The 17,308-nt window shown below is 38.8% G+C and overlaps 1 protein-coding gene across 3 annotated transcripts in view; it reads right to left on the bottom strand.

Moving 5' to 3' along the window:
• Window positions 1-17,308, bottom strand: part of MYO16 (myosin XVI) — a 700,871-nt gene that overhangs the window by 182,745 nt on the left and 500,818 nt on the right. For all 3 annotated transcript variants that reach the window (XM_064361880.1, XM_064361879.1, XM_021677383.2), the window contains exon 23: window positions 13,786-13,986. In XM_064361880.1, coding sequence (XP_064217950.1) covers window positions 13,786-13,986 — 201 coding nt within the window. The remainder of the gene's footprint in view (window positions 1-13,785; window positions 13,987-17,308) is intronic.

Consider the following 17,308-nt stretch of genomic DNA (forward strand, 5'->3'; position numbering starts at 1 on the left):
TGGGATTATGGGGGTGAGCCACTGCTCCCGGCCCACAGTGCATTTTAAATAAAGAATCACGATCCTTCTGAGAACAACCATTAGAGCAGATATTCATGTGCTTTTAAATTGCTGATAAGTTTAAGATGAGATTACACTATAACTACACTCAAGGCTAAGCTATTTTCTCAGGAGAGTTAGTGTTTTATGAAAAAGTTCTTGTAAAGGAAAAACCTTCAAATACTTTTATCTAAGAGGGTAGCAATAAAGCACCAATTTTTCAAAAATCCCTGGTTATCGTGGTACCCTACATATGCCATATATGGTGTTGGAATTTTGGAGAAAATGACATAACAATGAGAGTGTGGTAAAGTAGAAGGAACAAAGGCCTAGGGTTAAGAAGAAGGAATTCTCATTGTATTATAGTTTCTGCCTCTCAACCTATAGAAACATTCATGGGCCATGTGCTATAATAATTAATTATGGGAACATAATAATCAGCTTCTCTGACCCACAGTTTCTTATCTATTTGAGTTTTGATCTCTGGCCAGTTCACATTAATTTTAATGATGTTATTGATTAACATAATCCATCAATAAAATCATTATTTTAGGGAGCTAGGGCTGTCTTATATGTGAATTTAGTAAATGGGCATGGATAGACACCATCTATTTACATTTTCAGATTGGCTTTGATATGGCTAATATCAAAGCTTATTACAATATCATCATTGGATTGAGGAGTTTATCAGGGTTAAAAGACTAAATTGTTAGTAAGCCAAGGAAAACAGCAGGGGGCTAATCTTTTAAAAATATTTTGTAAAATATGTTACATGCTATATTAGTCTGTTTTCACACTGCTACAAAGAACTGTCTGAGACTGGGTAATTGATAAAGGAAAGAGGTTTAACTGACTCACAGTTCAGCATAGCTGGAGAGGCCTCAGGAAACTTACAATCAAGCGGAGGGCAAAGGGGAAACAAGGCACCTTCTTCACAAGGCAGCAGGAAGGTGAAGTGCTGAACGAAGGGAAAAGACCCCTTATAAAACCATCAGATCTTGTTAGAACTCACTGTCATGAGACCAGCACGGGGAGAACCACCCCTGTGATTCAATTGCCTCCACCTGGTCTCTCCCTTGGGGATTACGGTAATTATATGGTGATTACAATTCAAGATGAGATTTGGGTAGGGACACAAAGCCTCACCATATCACAGACACATTTATAAAATTTGGAATATGCTAAAAGCAATAAAATTAAAAATTACCTCTAATTCCTTTTTCCTGAGGTAGCCAACCTTCAACTTATATGTCTATAGCCATCGAATCTAACTTTGTCCAGGTATGCACTTTCAAGTGACCTGAACTCTACTGCAAATTGTGATGTCTTTCTCCTTCAAAGTACACCCATTTGCTCTCAGATGAATGCATGCGCGTTTCTGCTCTGAGATGCGTGGAGGCAGTGGGGTTCTCAGTGCATCAACCTGGCCTTCCAGATAGGGCTGCACCCCCAAAAACAAAGCAGAAAATGACAAGGCAGGAGGAGAGTCCACGATTTGGTAATTATCTTCCCTCCTACCAACACTGAATTTCCTCCCTGACTCCATTTGTGTCTTGTAGCCCATTCTTCATAGTCCCTATTCTTCCAGGGCAGTGGCCTTGTGGAAACATGTGGCTTTCAGCTTCTGCCCTCACCTCCTGGGGTCCAGAGCTACCTTCTCCTCCCATGATCCTTCAGCCTTAGGGAATGTGGCTACTTCCTGCTGTGGATAATCTCTAGATCGCTTCAGTGTCCCCTATCTGTCTGCTCAACTTTTCCTGGGGAATCTATTCCCTATAATCATTTTCTGCTCCTTGAAAATTTCGTACAGTTTATTCCTGAGATGGAATCCTGATCAACCTCAACGATTTTCCATTTTCTTGTTTTGTCTACTCTGCCTTGTTCCTGACAGCTTAGAAGCTTCTTCCTGCTACATAGCTCAGGAAAAGACAGGGATAGATGCTGCACAGCACTGTTTAAGACTCTTAAAGAAAGATAATGGAGCTCTTGAAGGTATAAAGGAAAGCAAAGAGAATGATGTGGGATGATGAAGGCTGACAGACAGAAGCAAGTGAGAATCATCCAATGTAGGAGAAATAAACCATCTGAGCTGCAGAATGAGTACTGTGCAGAGAGCCCCGTGGGTCTCAGAACACTTGGCAGTGGTGCACTGCCTCACAGGCTACAGAAAGGAGAGACGAGAAGAAATGGAGTCTTGGACAAGGGTAAAAATATGGATGTTGCCACTCTTCAGCTCTCTGTCATTCAGTAGGTGCGCACACAAATGCCTCTGAATAGCCAAACCATGGCATTATGTCCCTGGGAGGGCTTTTAGGGGCACTGCTTAGAGATTCACTACTTAGATCTCTTATAAAAACACCTTAATTTTCCTACCCTATTACTCTTACCTAGCTAAGATTATCCATAATTTACGTAAAAATTAGAGAATTATATGCAATTCTCTACATTAAAATTAGAGAGTTTCCTAAAGCACAGGCTACCTTGTTAGGTATGGTCAAATCAAATGCTAATTACAGTATATTATCTCACCTATATCTTAAATATATTTCTCATATGGAAATCTACATTTCCATGTAGTTAAACTGCTAAAAGTTAAAGTTCCTCTAATGAAGCTGCCCTCAGTGACAGTTTAGACACTGAATAATATCCAAGACTACAGCATGGATAATACACATGTGTGTCTATCAGCAGTGGTATTTATGTGTGTGTCTGCCCATCTAGCTAGCTCTCTACTGTGTTTAATTCATACACCAAAGTTTACATCTATCAATCTATTGATCTTGCACTCAATTTGAGTACACAACAGTGATTGCTTTATTGCTTTAATAGCATCCAAATAGGGCCGTAAGTGCTTTCCACGGTTTCTTCTTTTGTCCTCTAAATCAGGAGAAGGGAGGCTTCATGGGAACCTTCTTAAACCTTTGCATTGTGCCTCTGGCTAGGGAGATGCTGTGCACTGGCGTTTGGCCCTGGGAAGAAGCACGAAGGATGGGGATGTGTGGGACGGTGCGGGAGCAAGAAAGAACAGCTTCTACTGCAGTGGCCTGAGCTGTTCTGGGCCAGCACATGGAAACAAAGACCACACCGCAGATGGGGGTTTGGATTGCAAAGGACATGGTGATGGGGCTTCATCTGGTACACAAGCCAGAGCTGTGTTAAATCCAGCAGGGGAGGCTGGGAATAATGGAGACTAGTAGAGAGGGTCTATGTGGAATCAAACCCCAAACCAGGGTCGAGGGGGAGGAGTCAGCCAAAAATGAGCATCACTCACACCTGGGAAGGGCGGTCCCTCTAAGAGGCCGAAGAAAGCACCTGAGCGAGTGTCAGCTTTGCACATTCGAAGCACAGTGTGCAGGACACCACACTGAAACAATGCAAGTCAGAGGAGGCAGAGGTTGGCATGAAAAGGAAGAAAAAGGGACTTTCTAGGCCACTGTACAGAGTCCAGGCAGTACCTGAGGCAGGAGGTGACTTAACTTTCCGTAAAGTATGCTGTTTTGATGATTATAGTTCTTAATTACTGAATTGGGTCTGTGAGTGCCAATGAGAGCAAATAAATGACTTTGTATGACCAGAGAGAGACCAGAAATATTACTGGAGCTGCCCAAGTTTTTATCTGATTACAGGAAAAAAATTAATCTTGCTGAATATACTTTAAAAAGCAATAAAGCCCATGATATTATGGAATCCCAAATACACCCTCTGAATTGTGTCTGTTTCACTACCAGGTAGATGAAGAACAAAAACGTGAAAATGATTTAGAAATTCTGGTTTTGAAAAGAGAAAGCAAGCTTTATTCTTCGACTATGAGAAATAAGCTTGGGGACGGAAATGTTTAAAAGGGATTATTTATGCGCAATTGCCAAACCGAGATCCATCAGTGCCAATAGCTTAGGCCTGTCATTAACAAGTCAAATCAAAGTAATCACATTTAATTTTGAAGAGAGTTGTCAAAAAGAAAAAAAAAAACTAAATAAATTAGAGGCAGTTAATATTCCTTTAAGTAAAAATATTCATTCACCAGTACTTTGGGAGGCCGAGGTGGGTGGATTACTTGAAGTCAGGAGTTTGAGACCAACCTGGCCAACGTGGTGAAACCCCGTCTCTACTGGAAATACAAAAATTAGCCAGGCATGGTGGCAGGCGCCTGTAGTCCCAGCCACTGGGGAGGCTGAGGCTGGAGAATCGCTTGAACCCGGGAGGCAGAGGTTGCAGTGAGCAGAGATCGAGCCACTGCACTCCAGCCTTGGCAACAGAGAGACTCCATCACAAAAATCAAATCAAAACAAAACAAAATTCATTCATTCCTTTATTCTTTAATGATAATTAGTATTCATTCCATCAATCAGTGTTGAGGGACTACTGAAGTAGTCCAGAGAGCAAGGAGGGTGATGTGAACCAGCATACTGGGATGAGAAGTGAAGTATTTGGATTGAGAGTGAAATAAGAAAGAGAGTAGCTTATACTTGGTTGAGTAATTGGGTGTCTGGTTTTGCCATGAATTGAAAGGTGGGACAAATACAGAAAATCAGTTTTATTTTTTACTTCTTTGAAGTGAGTTGAGAGAGAAAGAGTGAAAGAGGGAGATGGGTAGAGAGTTTAGTTGACTTTTCTCCTGTGGAATTTAACATGCTGTACTAATGGAGATATTAACTATGCAGCCCACAGCAGAAATAGAGTGCAGATCTGGGAATCATCGTGCAATGCAACTGAATCTTGGGCGTCGATAAGCTCCCTGCTCTGAGAAACATCATCAATATTCACAAAAGGAAAGTAAATTTATACATCCATCAAATTTATAATCCCTTTCTCTATCATGTTATTTACATGATGAAAAATATAATCCTTAGGAAAGAAGTGGTGGGAATTAAATGTTTAATTAAACCACTTTTATGGTGTTGGAAGTGGTGATAATTTAAAATGCAAAGTTTTGAGATAAACCCTTGAATTCATTATATTACATCAGAATGTATGTGAAGATTGGATTTTAACAAAATAAATAAGTGATCATTTTCAGCAAATATAAATGTATCCAATTATTTTCCCTGCCTGGTTTCAGCTTTCTATGAGGTTTGCTAAAAAGAGTCTCAGTTTCTTCTGCAGTGGTAAAGTGATCTCTATATATTGTCAATATTTATAAGCAAGAGCCTCTATTATTTTACTTTTCTATTGATTCCTTCCACTAGTGTTTTTTGTTTGTTTGTTTTCCTTCTGATTCACTTTAAGTTGATGAATAGTAATCAACAAGGAAGGTTATTAGGATCATATAGTAATGTTGTTAAGAGTCCTATCTAGATATCTAGAAATCTGGATATAGATATTCCCTTGAAAATGACACAGCTGAAATTTATAAATGTACCTCATTGATTCCTTTGTGAAAAAATATACCAATCAACTAGCTGTAAACTATCAATATTGTGGAAAATCCAGTTTTATAACTTTCTGCGAGCTCATGAAGACAATGGAATATATTAAATCTTTGAAGACACAGAAGATTCTCCGAATGAGATATTACATTTTGTCTTAATAAAACCTAGGTGGGAAAAGTTGGATAATGCCTCCTGCACAATTTCTGTCCAGGGTGAAATTCATGTAAGCAGTGGAACACCAGGAGCCTGGTAGAGCTACTTTTTATTTTTCAAAACATCTGCTCAAGAGGTGAACAAATACAGATGTAAATTAAGCTCTTTCTGTGCAGGTCAAAATATCTTTGTCAAATAGCTTTTTTAAGAGTATCAGTTTGGCTTGGATCAGACAGATTTGATTGTTATGTCTGGGGATTCTGCCTGGAGAAAAGGAGAGAAAATAAATGAAAACTGCCCTATTGATTAGCTCATGTCCTTTGTTTTTTAATTTAAAAGTTCACTCTCAGAGTCTTCTTGGGTACGATGTATCTCCCACAAATCTCCAGAGCAGGCAAAGGACAAGTTATAAAAGGTGTTCCTGACACAGGTGGAACTGAGAAGCTGAACAGGCAGAGATTCCTACAGCACATTATGTAAAAATGCTTAGGGTGGGAGGCCAAGAGTGGATCAACTGAGATCAGGAGTTCAAGACCAGCCTGGCCAACATGATGAAACCCTGTCTCTACTAAACATACAAAAAATTAGCTGGGCATGGTGACGGGTGCCTGTAATCCCAGCTACTCATGAGGCTGAGGCAGGAGAATCACTTGAACACATGATGGGGAGGTTGCAGTGAGCCAAGATCGCACCACTGCACTTCAGCCTGGGTGATAGAGCAAGACTCCATCTCAAAAAAACATGAAAATAAAAAATAAACATTCTAACATGATTTCTAAAATATTACTTTATATAAAATGAACACTTTTATAAGATAAAATAATTAACTCTTTTTAAAAACAAATCAAGGACATTTTACCACTTACTTCATTTGAGTAACCCAATGGGGCCACCAATATTCTCATCTGAATATACGGCAAAAGTTGATTTGATGACCCCTGAAATATTTTCTGGTATTCAGTATCTGTGACTGATGAATTCAAAATTTTCCTAACTACTGTGTTATTCCTGCTCTGAAGACCTTCAGCCACTGTTGAGGAAACACATGACTCACATACTTGGAAAAATCAGTAAAAACAATGGCACCTGCATTTATTGCTTGCCCTGTACTTAACCTTCAGGACAAGTTTATGTGGTTCATAATTATACTTTATTTAATGATAAATTTCACGGAGTGGCAACTGAGGGTCCTTACCCTCCTCAGAGACACACAGCAATGGAGCTGGAAGTCAAACCCTGGACCAGCTGGGCCCCAAACAGGGCTCCTGCCCTTTCCACCCTCCTTCCATTGTGCCAGCTGAATTCTATAAGGACAGACCAGAAACACCTTAGGAATTTCACCCCACGATGTGGTGAAGAGAGAAATGCACAGGGAACTTGGGGAAAATAAGACACAATGCTGTCACTGTCAGCCTGTACCGGATTGCATAGTGTACCCTAAAATTCACGTCCACCCAGATCAGCAGAATATGACCTTATTCGACAATAGGGTCTTTGTAGATAAAAATACCCAAATTAATATATGGTCATGCTGGATTAAATCTTTGTGAGAAGAGGAGAGAAACACAGAGGGATAGGGCCATGTGATGGAGGAACAGACTGGGGTGATAGGTCTGCAATCCAGGAAGGGGGGCCTGCAAGGCAGGGATGCCAATGGCTGGCTACCACCAGAAGCTGGTAGAGAGGCTTGGAACAGCCTCGCCCTCGGAGCCCCCAGAAGTAACCAACCCTGCCAATGCTTGACTTTGAACTTCTATCCTTTGGCACTGTGAAAAAATAAATCTCTGTTGTTTTAAGCTATCCAGGTTACCATACCTGGTTTTGGCAGGCTTAGGACATTAATACGCAGCTGTGCAATCTTTGGTGAATCACTGGACTTCACCAGGGCTTATTTACCTGGAAAATGGAAAGAGTAATATTTACATCCAAGAATGTGGTGACAATGCCACGGAAGTACTTCGTAAACTGGAAAATGTCATGCAAGCTTCATTATTGCTTGGAATATTATTGCAAGGAATTGCAAAGAATCATTACTGCAAGGAATCATATGGATGAGGGTGGAATGAGATCAAGAAAATTTGAATCAGACCAAGACCTTGATTTGAGGGAAGATAAGATTTGGAAAGAGAAAGAAAAGGGATGTTCCAGGTAAGGAAAACCACATGAGCAAAACCTGAGAGAGAGAAGTATAAGAATCACTTAAAAACGAATCAAACATGGCAAAGAAACGCTACAATGTTGTCTGATAAAACTACTCACTTCTCTTGTCATCTGTCAAGATGAACCAATAAATACTTTATTAGTTTTCTAGGGCTGCTGCAACAAATAACAAGAAGTCAGGTGGCTCAAAACAAGAGAAAAGTGTTCTCTCTCAGCACTGGAGGCTGGCACTCTGAAATCTGGCCAACCCACACCCCCAGGGGCTCAGTGGGACCCTTTCTGACTCTTCCAGCTTCTGGGAGTTCCAGGTGTTCCTCGGCTCCTGGCTGTTGCAATATCTGACCCCGTGGTCATGTGGCCTCCTCCTTTTCTCTCTCAAATCTCTCTCTGCCTAACTCTTAAGAGTACCCTTTGGATGTAGAGTCCACCTAGATAATCCAGAATCATTTCCTCAACTCAAGACCCGTAACTTAACTATATAAATGAAGACCCTTTTTCCAAATATGGTCATATTCACAGCCTCCAGGGATGAGGGCCTGGAAATATTTTTGGAGGGCTCCCATTCAACCCATTATAATGCATAAGTGTTTGCAGGGAGAAGGAGCTAAGACAGGGATGCATCATCTAGGTGTAAGAACGATATCACCAACCTGATGCCTGTAAACCATTCAGGCCAATCACAATGGGATGCTTATCTGAGATGAAAGAGATTCACTTCATGCTAAAACAAATTTTCATACTAAACAACTTTCAGACAAAGATTCTATGAGCAGACAACAAACAAGTGTCATAAAGGCAGATGTCATATGTTGTATAACTATCAATTTTTGCCTACATTTTCCTTAATGCAATTTTCATTATTTAGGGTTGTTTTAGTATCTCCTAATCTATTTGCTCATCTCACATAAAAATTTAGGAACTTAAAAATACTGTTTCTTACTAGAGTTAGTTTAGAATCACCTTAATGGAAATTTAACTCTCCTAAGAGCCAATGTCTTTTGCCAAACTATAATTCTTTCTTCCTTCAAGACTCTTAATTTTAATAGCCAATAAAATTAGACACATTTCTAAATTTAATGCTTATCAATCATATTAATCACTGGTAGAATTTTAAGAACAGCCCCTATAAGTGATAATCCCATATATGATTTAATATTTGCTAAAACAAATAACTAACCAAAAAACCCTACAAGCTTTCCTTAATTCAGATTCATGATCATTAATGAGACCCTGTTAATATTTCATGTATGGCCTTTTCCCATTTACTTTAAAATATTTCTGTAATGGAGATTGGAAAATATACCATGCTCCTATGAGTAATGAAAAATTCAAATGTGTTTACAGAAGATTTTCAGCTATAATTTAAATAATGTTGCTTAAACATTTCTAAAAGCACCTCTGAGCCTCTGTTCCAAACAAGACTGTGAAGTGTGGCCGGGCTTCCTGGTCAGAGCTTTCAGGACAGGTGAGTCCCTCCAGGTGGAGCTGGATGCCAATATCATCCAGCAGTAATAATGATCCTTCCTATGAGATGTAATGAATTTTCACTAAAAAGACCAAGTAATCCCATTATGGAGGAACAAGTGGTGATGAGGAAGATGTGTTCTACCCCATCCTCTGGCCAAAAAAGTGACAACAAAGCCAAGGACCCCGGGGCCATTGAGCTCTCCCTTGGGGCTAACTTTACTATTGGAGAACTATTCAGCAATGTTCATCCTATTGTCCAAACTAGACCTTGCATGTTGATTTCAAATCAGTTAACTTTTTCTACATCTCTTGATTTATAACATGCAGAAAGTGTTGCAGCTTTTTTTGAAACTGCAATAGCTCAAAATTTAAGTGTGTCTACATTTGATTATTCAAATGGCATATGGCTTGACACATTGCCACAAATTACATATCTACACTGTAACATGTGAATGAGTCCTCAGGGAGTCTTTTGGCTAAGACTCATTAATACATCTCAGTACAATAAAAGATTTTTATAAAACCGCAAAACCGACTCCCATGATAAAAATCTTGCTTAAAAAAATAAAGGTGATTTTAAGGAACATTCATGTTTCCACAGGGATTTAGGCTGTTTACCAGCCAATCAATTGGTTTCCCCCTTTTGCTTTATTTCTATCAGAACTCAGTGAAATAATTATTAATTTAAACTTAGTTGTTTTCTTCAAAATTTTCTAAAAATAATTGAAAGTTGAAATTTTAAGTGAATGTACAGCAACTTTTGAACCGAACATAAAATAATTTTAGAACTATTATTCCAAAGGACATTTCCCCTTACTTTAATGCAGTTAGCATTTATTGAACATCTAGTGCATCTCCAACACAGAATACAAACAGACTCAGAAGGCATATCAAGTATGGATCGCTTACCATCGCTTCCATAAAACCTTTAGAAAAGTAATTTCCTGAAATCACAGTTTTTTATTGTAAATTGTAAAATACTGCCTAGAAATTCAACAAATATTTACTATGAAGAAAATACAGGCTAAAAAATTGAAATGCAAGACAAAGATTCCTGTTTTTCTAAAGAATTTTTAATAGTAAAATCTCTCAAATTTAAAGAACATAAATTATATATAAAATGTATATATTTTATGTAAAATGTATGTATATAAATTTATATTTAAATATATAAAAATTTAAATGTAAATATATACATATATTTTTATATATAAAGTATAAATATATATTATAATATAAATATAGATAAATATATACAAATAGAAATATATATATATTTATAAACTTATATATGTGCATATATGCACATATGTACATATATTTATAAATTTATAAATGTGTATATATAAATATTTAATAAATATATAAACATATATTTAATATTATAGTAAATGTATAAATATTTAATAAATATAAATATATGTATATAAATATATATATTTCTATTTGTATCTATAAATATGTACATATAGTTATATTTAATCATATAAATATATGCTATACATAAATATATAATATGTATATATTGATATACATTTTATATACATGTAAAATCTTCCATGGCTTTCCTTCTGACATGCCACTCACCACCCCACCTTCTTCTGAGACCATGCCACACTATAATGCCTCTCAAAGCTCCTCTTCTGGCTGACTACCACATCAGCCAGGTGCATTTCCTGTTGACCCTCTTCTTCCTTCCCTTGTTTTTTAGCATACTCCTTTTCTACTAACTTCTTTTTTCCCTCTCTTCCATTCTTTTCCTGAGTGCCATAATCAAGATACACATTTCCAAGTCTGTAACCATATGTCCAAAACCAACCAACCTATTTTATCTCAGCACCAAGTGTTTTTAACGTCATTTTAGAAGTTGCATGAAAAAACCCTCAAATTCAGAACATCTAAAACTGCATAGCATTCCTCCCAAACTGCTGCAATCTCCAGGGTTTCCTCTCAGTTGCCGTAATACCAGCCTCTGTCAGGGAGCCAGACGAGAGCCCTCATTGTCCTTCCAGGCTGTGCCTCCTTAGCTTTGCACGTACAGTCAGTCACCGTCCCTGCTTCTTCTTCCTCCAAATGCCTCCTCTTGTCCACTGCTATTGCTTAAATGCAGACCTTGATAGGGCATTTCCAAAGGCCCCTTTACCGTTTTACCAATATCGCCTGTATCAGGCCCTCTGCTTTTTTTTTCTTTCATTGCTTCATCTTCCTACCCCGTCTAACAACACTTAATGAGTTAACAGCGTCAAGAGGACAAAGCCCTTGGTTGCACACGCATATTTACTCATGACTTGGCCCAACCCAATCTTCTTAGACATGCCACCTACCGCTCTTTCTACACAAAACTGAACTTCTGACACAACTTCCCAAACACTAGGTAGGTGCTGTGTTGAAATGGCATCGCCCATTCACCCTGGCTCCTGCTTGTACCGCCGAGGCTGAAAAGGAGAAGCCTGTTTTCCGCATGGCCTTGCGCCTGGGATCCAGTTGCTCTTTAGTTTCCACCAGTCTGGTGTGATGGCACAAGACTCAGAAGCAGATGCAGTGAGGGCCACGCTGCTGCTGCTACTTCTGCTGTGTTCCCGGATAAGCCTCAGTGAAGATGATTTTCCCTTGCAGTGGGAATCTCCAGGTCTAGTCCCTCACTCTTTCAATGTGGAGTGGTAGGGAATGCACACACTACTTGGGCAGATGGGAACAGGGACAGAATCAGTAACTGTAGCAGCAGCTTCTCAATTTGTCTAGAGGCTTCCTGACCTAAGATAAGGCCGTAACTGTCTTACTAACTCCGTTCTGTGGTGTGCTTTTAAGGTTATTTCTGAAAGTTCAACTTAGAGTCTTCCAGTGATTATTTTCCCAAACTAAATTATTTTTTATTTGAATAGGTAGGGTGGATTCTGCCCTACACAACTGAATCCTGAATCAAAATTCTATGGCTTTTTAAGAATGTCCTCTCTCTCTTTTACAATTAGTGGTCTCTCAATTACCCTCGAAGGTCTGGGTTTGGAAATCATGGCTATACATTTTTCAAGCCATTAATTACTTCCTTCTCTACTGTAACATATACATTTGTTGATATTATTATATCAACATAATACATTATTCATATTAATATTTGTTAATTTGCCTTTCCCTATTTGAAGCTGAGATATTTGGGGGCAAGGAATAGGTTTTCTTCATCTTTGATTCTCAAATTCTCCTTCTTTGGCATCAGGCAGCATCTCTGGGAACACTGGTCAAAACGAACTGAAATACGCTGTAAGACAGCAGCAAGAGATTTGCCCCCAGCATCCAATCTGTACTAAGTGGGGCCAAAGGATTAAGAGTAGGAGACAGAGGGCTGCACATGCAAAAGTAGAAGATGCTAACCACAGCTGGGATCTAGACTGAGGATAAGCAAACATGGATTTAATACTGGAACTTGGATAAAATTTGATCTTGTTAAGAAGGCAAGTAGGATATTTCAAGCTTAATGTAAAGGAGTTTAAAGGAGGCCAAAATGCAGAAAAGCTGAGTGGATTAGAAAAAATAACCTGAACAGAGGTCCTGCACAGGGGAGTTATGACAGGTAAGTCATGGAAAAAAGTTATGATCAGCTTGGAGAAAACTTACATTAGCCTAGACTAAGGAAAATGATCATTTTTATAAGGTAAGAGGAAGTCCTTGAAAGTTTTAAAGGAAGAAGCCCGTTTTAGAAAGCTGTTTAGAGAACTGGGAGATATCTGAGAGAGTAGCTTTTCTTCCTTCCTTAATTTGACATGCTTTAAGAAATAATTTTTTTTCTTTTTTTTTATATGTTTTTATTATACTTTAAGTTCTGGGGTAAATGTGCAGATCATGCAGGTTTGTTACAGAGGTATACACAAGCCCTGGTGGTTTGCTGCCTCCATTGCCCCGTCACCTACATTAACTATTTCTCCTAATGTTATCCCTCCCTAATTTCCACACCCCCTGCTATCCCTCCCCCAGCTTCCCACCCCACAACAGACCCCAGCATGTGATGTTCCCCTCCTGTGTCCATGTGTTCTCATTGTTCAACACCCACTTATGAGTGAGAACATGAGGTACTTAGTTTTCTGTTCTTGTGTCAGCTTGCTGAAAATGATGGTTTCCAGATTCATCCATGTCCCTGCAAAGGACATGAATTCATTCTTTTTTATGGCTGCATAGTATTCCATGGTGTATATATGCCACATTTTCTTTATCCAGTCTATCATAAAGAAATAATTCTTTAATACTAAAATCTACATTCAAGGCAAGAAAACTCAGATGTCCAATGTTCATCTGTATTTTGAAAAACATTCCAAAGTTTACAGCAGAGATTTCTGTATTAAAACCAGGGATCCTTTGCTCATATAAAGTTATAATTCTAAAATCATTATGAGAAGGCTTGCACATTGTGCATTATTATTCTGAAGATGTTAATTCCTTATCAGGCTAAAAAAAATTGCTTAGAAAAGTACATGTTGTGGGCTGTTCATCCAGCTTCCATTTATCCAAATAATACACCTTAAAATCTCAACAACTCTAGAGCTTGGACCTAGACCAGGACCTTTGATCATTAGCACGTATGAAAAATGACACCATTCTGGTGACTTACCCTTCCTGCGTAGTGCATGATGGTGAATGCCGCACCGTGGTCTTTGAGGGCGAGGTTCCCATTCCCGTCCTTCATGGGGGAGTAGACGGCATTTGTGTTTGAGGATTCTAGGAGACTTTGTAGCTTTTTTGGAAAATTTGATTCCATTGACCAAATCATTTGACTTTCTTCATCCAATAAGCTGAGAAATCCAGATGGCTTCTGAGAGTTAAGAAGAGATGGGGAGTTGTTTTGTCTATTACTTAGTTTGATATTTCTGTTATTATTCATGCATGCTTATTTAGATTTTTCTTATATTCATACAGACACTCAGAAAATGAATCACATTTTACCTTCATATATTTCTATTTCTGCCCTACCACCTAGCAGGGCTCTGATGTAAAGTAGGCCCCCAATAATGTTGATTTAATTAATGAATGAACAAATAAATGAAAAATGTATTGTAATGTCGTTAGAATACTGTAGTTATTTAAAAAGTACATTTTCATCTTAATAAGAAAAATAAAATTTCAGACTACAGGAAAATTTTCATTTTTCTTAACCTATAATCCATATAAAATATTTCATACCTATTCCTAAGAAGAGAAACTTATCAAAAAATAAAGCTAATAATGAGGTAAGTCATTAAAATTATGGCAAAGCTGGGTGCAGTGGCTCAGGCCTGTAATCTTAGCACATTGGGAGGCCAAGGTGGCCAGACTGCTTGAGCTCAGGAGTTTGAGACCAGCCTGGGCAACATGGTAAGACCTCATCTCTATTAAAAAGAAAAAAGCAAAAACAAAAACAGAAATTAGCTGGGTATGGTGATGTGTGCCAGTAGTCCCAGCTTCTCAGGAGGCTGAGATGGGAGGATCACTAGAGCCCAGGAGGCGGAGGTTGCAGTAAGCCAAGATCATGCCACTGCACTCCATCCTGGACAACAGAGTGCAACCCTGCCTCAAAAAAAAAAAAAAAAAAAAAAAAAATGATGGCAAAATCCTACTCGGCAGGAAGAAGTGACTATGATATTCCAATTTTGGGATCTAAAGAAAGTTTGAAGCTATGACTTATAAAACTTAAATTAGAAGTTTGACAGTTTATAACTACTGAACAATAAAACTAAAACCTCATATATATCAAACAACAATGTGAAATAAATCTCATCTGAGAGCAAAGGCTGCTTAAATAACTTCCCAACCTCTTATATTCCATGCCCCACATGTGGGATGCCTTCTGGCCACATGATTTAGACCACAGGTCCCCAGCCTTTTGACACCAGGGACTGGTTTTGTGGAAGAGAATTTTTCCATGGACCTGGGGTTGGGGATGATTCAAGTGCCTTATATTTATTGTGTGCTTTATTCCTATTCTTATTACATTGTAATATACGATGAAACAATTATACCATCACTGTAATGTAGAATCAGGCATTAGATTTTCATAAGGAGTGCGCGACCTAGATCCCTCTCACAGGTTCCTGCTCCTTTGAGAATCTAATGCCGCCACTGATTTGACGGGAGGTGAAGCTCTGGCGGTGCTGCAAGTGACGGGCAGTGGCTGTAAATACAGATGAAGCCTGCTCACCTGCACTTGCTCCTCACCTCCGGCTGTGTGGCCTGGTTCCCAACAGACCGCCGAGCAGGACTGGTCTGTGCCCCAGGGGTTGGGGACCCCTGGTTTAGATGACTATTGAATAACTTCTTACCTAGTGCTCTTTATCTTTTCATTCTATTGTGTCCCGTAGGAATGTTTGTTTTTTCTTGACATTTCAAATCTACCTTTTAAAATAAGGTAATTTATGAAACTTCTTCATATGAATCCCTAATATATCTTAATTGTTCTTAGTGCACTTTTAAATGTGTAGATACTATAAGAATAATCTTCTCAGAAAGTGAAGAGACATATATTGACCCCTATGGTAATTTCAGTTTGTATTTTGACCTGAGGTTACCAAACCATACCGCTACAGGCATCCCAAAATGTTAATTATTTGGCTAACGAAGGCCATTCCTTTGTGTCTTAAATATTTTAGTTGTTTTAGGCCTTTCAGCATCTCCTGCTCCTGCTAAAAGAAATCCAAAGACTGCAATTGTCTGAGAGCTGTAATGGTGAGATCACTCCCTTGCCAGCCCAAGGGAGTGAAAGCAAATAACGCCAGCCATGGGACGCACACCGCTGGTGGGGCTCACACAGGAGACGGACGCGCACACCGCTGGTGGGGCTCACACAGCAGACGAAGCTCCTGGAAGATATCCAGCAACTATGACAGCCATTTCTAGAATGAGAAACCAAATAACCTCCCTGGGAAGGAAAGAGAGGAAGGCCTCATAGGGTGGAGAATGGCAGGTGAAAGGAAGTAGGAATGCCTGCAAAAGCAAGCTGACCCACCCCGCCAAGTCACCTGAGGTCAGCAATGCCTGATGAGACTTTTGTTGGCAACACAAAAGTGTTTTTGGATAAAGGAATTTGGAGAAGAAAGCCTTTTACTGGGAATGCTGGCTCAATAGAAGTTCTACAGAGTACATTGCGAGAAGTTGAGAGTGGCTGGGACACCGTGAGGAGTCCCCTGAAGAGGCTAGAGGTCAAGAAATGTATATGTAAAGAAATAAATAAATATTTATATAGTAATACATATTTTAATACATTTAATATTATATATGTGTGTGTATATATATATATATAGAATGAGAGAGAGAGAGAGAGAGAGAGAATAGAGAGAAGCCCTAAAAGAAAACAGTCTATGTGAGAAGCTTGCCAAGGATTGGTTCCACCTGTGATGTCTTCAAAATCAAACAATTCTTTATTTCAATTAATAGCAAGCTATTTGCTGAAGAGTAAGGAAAATGTTGATATGACAATATTCTATATCATTCCTTCCTCTATGGATCTGAGCGTCAGGTCAAGATACTTCTGTAAATGCTGTTACAGATTCACACACAAACATACACAAGACACACAGCAGAAAGACAAATGAGCCACTGCTTGTCTGCAGGTCTGTTCCTGTTTCAAGGGCAGTGACAGACCTCTTCTTTGGGGTGAAAATATTGGTAAAGCTGTCAATGGGTATTGCGGTAACTGAGACAAGGCCCTAAATCAGTATAAAGAAGACAGAAATTCAGACAGCTAATTGATTCTGCTCCAGAAATCAAGCTGATGTTCTCCAGGGATAAGGTGGCTGATTGCTAGCAACATTTTTTTAAGCATTATTATTTGTATTGTCTTCAAATTAAAAACAAAATCTTGTGTGTGATGTTTTCTGGATGTCCAAAATAAAGCCATAAAAGAACCGGGCAATTAACCTTCTAGACTTTGAAAACTGGCACAAGTGTCTAAAGACGAAAATATAACACAGGGAAATAAGTCATAAGAAAAGGAGTAATGACCTTCAGTTCCTTTAGCAGTAAAGGCTTAGAAGAGATTGAATGGCTCTACTCCATGTGAAAGGTTATCACATGCAGCTTCACCTTCATCAAATACTACAGAGTGCAACAAAATGTACTAGACCCTGGGAGGATTTGGTAAAAATCTGGATCAACCCCACCCC

This window comes from Aotus nancymaae, unplaced genomic scaffold (genome assembly GCF_030222135.1).
Source record: "Aotus nancymaae isolate 86718 unplaced genomic scaffold, 86718_ANA_hifiasm-v0.15.2.pri h1tg000044l, whole genome shotgun sequence".
Classification (NCBI taxonomy): Eukaryota; Metazoa; Chordata; class Mammalia; order Primates; family Aotidae; genus Aotus; species Aotus nancymaae.